Here is a 1,724-nt window from a genome sequence, read left to right as displayed (position 1 = left end):
GGGGCAGGGGAGGGAAAGAAAGAGAGAGAGAGAGAGACGTGGAGTGAAGAGAGAGTGGGAAAGATGCAGATAGAGAGAGAGCTGAGGCAAATGGGAAAACAGGAAGAAAAAAAATGGGAATAACCGAATGTGGGGACGAAAAACAAAACTGGGGACAATGAGAGTGTGATCTGCTCAGTGGAGAGGTGAACAGAAACACAAGAGGAGGACATAGACATGGGGCATGGACAGAGAGGGACAGAGACAGAGTGACACAGCCACGCGCAGGCGGGCAGACAGGGCCACGCGCAGACGGGGAGACAGAGTGACAGAGCCGCACGCAGATGGGGAGACAGAGTCGCACAGATGGGTAGAGTAGAGACGAAGGACAGAAGTGGCGATGGTGAGGACAGGGGGAGACAGACAGAGACGCTGACGAGAGGCAGTGCCTCGTGCGCGGGTGCTCACCATGCCACTTGGCTTTGTAGACTGTGCCAAAGGAGCCAGCCCCGATCCTCTTCAGGATGGCAATCTCGCTGCTGTGGATCTCCCAGTAGATGCTGGAGTCTCTGTAGGGCCGAGTGCGCTGGAATAGCCAAAGTGAGAGAGAGAGAGAGCTCATCCACCGAGACACACGGCTCCCTATCCCGCGAGGTCACTTGGCTGGCAAGCAAGAACCACCCCTCCCTCAGCACCTCGCTGCACTACCCCCCTCTCAAACCCCTCCGTTATACCATTCCCAGCTCTCTCTCTCTCCCTCCGCACCCAAGTCAGCCACCCCCCACCCAGGGTAAGGAAGGGGAGAAACGAGCGTTAGCCCGAGCTGGCCCGCAGGAGGCGCACTCGCAGAAGGTGTGTGGGTGGAGCGAGCAGGGAGGAGGCTGTTCAGCCCCTTCAACCTGCTACCCCCACCCTCAACCGTGGGTTATTCCAGCACCCCCCCACCCCCCCCCCACCCCTGTGGCCCCGTTGTGCCCCCCCCCCCCCCCCCCCCCCACCCTCTCGGTAGCAGCGGGCTGATCAGGTCCGTACCTGCAGGGCCGGGTATACCTCTGGCTCCTGCCTACCCAGGACCCGACCCCCGGCCTGTCTGCTCACCACTCTCCTCCGCTCATCTGACGGCGACGACAGCTTCCTCTCGCGGGTCGGAGTCACCGGCGATTTCGGCTGGGGGGTCGGAGGACCGTGAGGCGAGGCCGAGTGCGGGGGGCTCGGGGACTGCTTGCTGCTGCCTGAGGGGGGGTTGGGGGGGTGGGTAAACGGGTGACAGAGAGAGAGAGACACGGGGTCACTTCGAGCTCCGGGTGGGAGATACACACTGGGGGGCTTCGATGGGGGGGTGGCGGGGGTAGTAGCTAGAGACAGAGACGGGGACACTCCGGGGTCAGAGAGCGTGAGAGCCAGACACAGGGTCACTCCAGGGATGGGGGTGGTAAAGAAAGAGGCAGAGAGAGACATCCAGTGTCAGACAGAGAGAGACGGGGTCGCTCCGGGGTCAGACAGAGACAGAGACAAACGTGGAGTGGGTCGCTTCGGGGCCAGACGGAGACAGAGACACACGGTGGGGGGTTGTTCCGGGGTCAGACGGAGACAGACACACGGCGGGGTTGCTCCGGGGTCAGACAGAGACAGACACACGGCGGGGTTGCTCTGGGGTCAGACGGAGACAGAGACACATGTGTGGGGGAGGGGTCGCACCGGGGTCAGATGGAGACAGAGACACGGGGGGGGGGGGGGGGGGGGGG

At 62.7% G+C, this 1,724-nt stretch overlaps 1 protein-coding gene across 1 annotated transcript in view; it reads right to left on the bottom strand.

Annotated features, from left to right (window-relative positions):
- The window catches only part of LOC109925193 (RAF proto-oncogene serine/threonine-protein kinase-like), a 17,509-nt gene that overhangs the window by 3,778 nt on the left and 12,007 nt on the right, over positions 1–1,724 (bottom strand). Inside the window, exons 6-8 of the mRNA XM_048619949.1 lie at positions 1,497–1,629; positions 1,078–1,211; positions 448–565 (exon numbers count right to left, since the gene is read on the bottom strand). Coding sequence (XP_048475906.1) covers positions 448–565; positions 1,078–1,211; positions 1,497–1,629 — 385 coding nt within the window. The remainder of the gene's footprint in view (positions 1–447; positions 566–1,077; positions 1,212–1,496; positions 1,630–1,724) is intronic.

The sequence above is a fragment of the Rhincodon typus genome, chromosome 44 (genome assembly GCF_021869965.1).
Source record: "Rhincodon typus isolate 14 chromosome 44, sRhiTyp1.1, whole genome shotgun sequence".
Taxonomy (NCBI): domain Eukaryota; kingdom Metazoa; phylum Chordata; class Chondrichthyes; order Orectolobiformes; family Rhincodontidae; genus Rhincodon; species Rhincodon typus.
The sequence above is the reverse complement of the archived record's forward strand: the minus strand, read 5'-3'. Positions and strand labels throughout refer to the sequence as shown.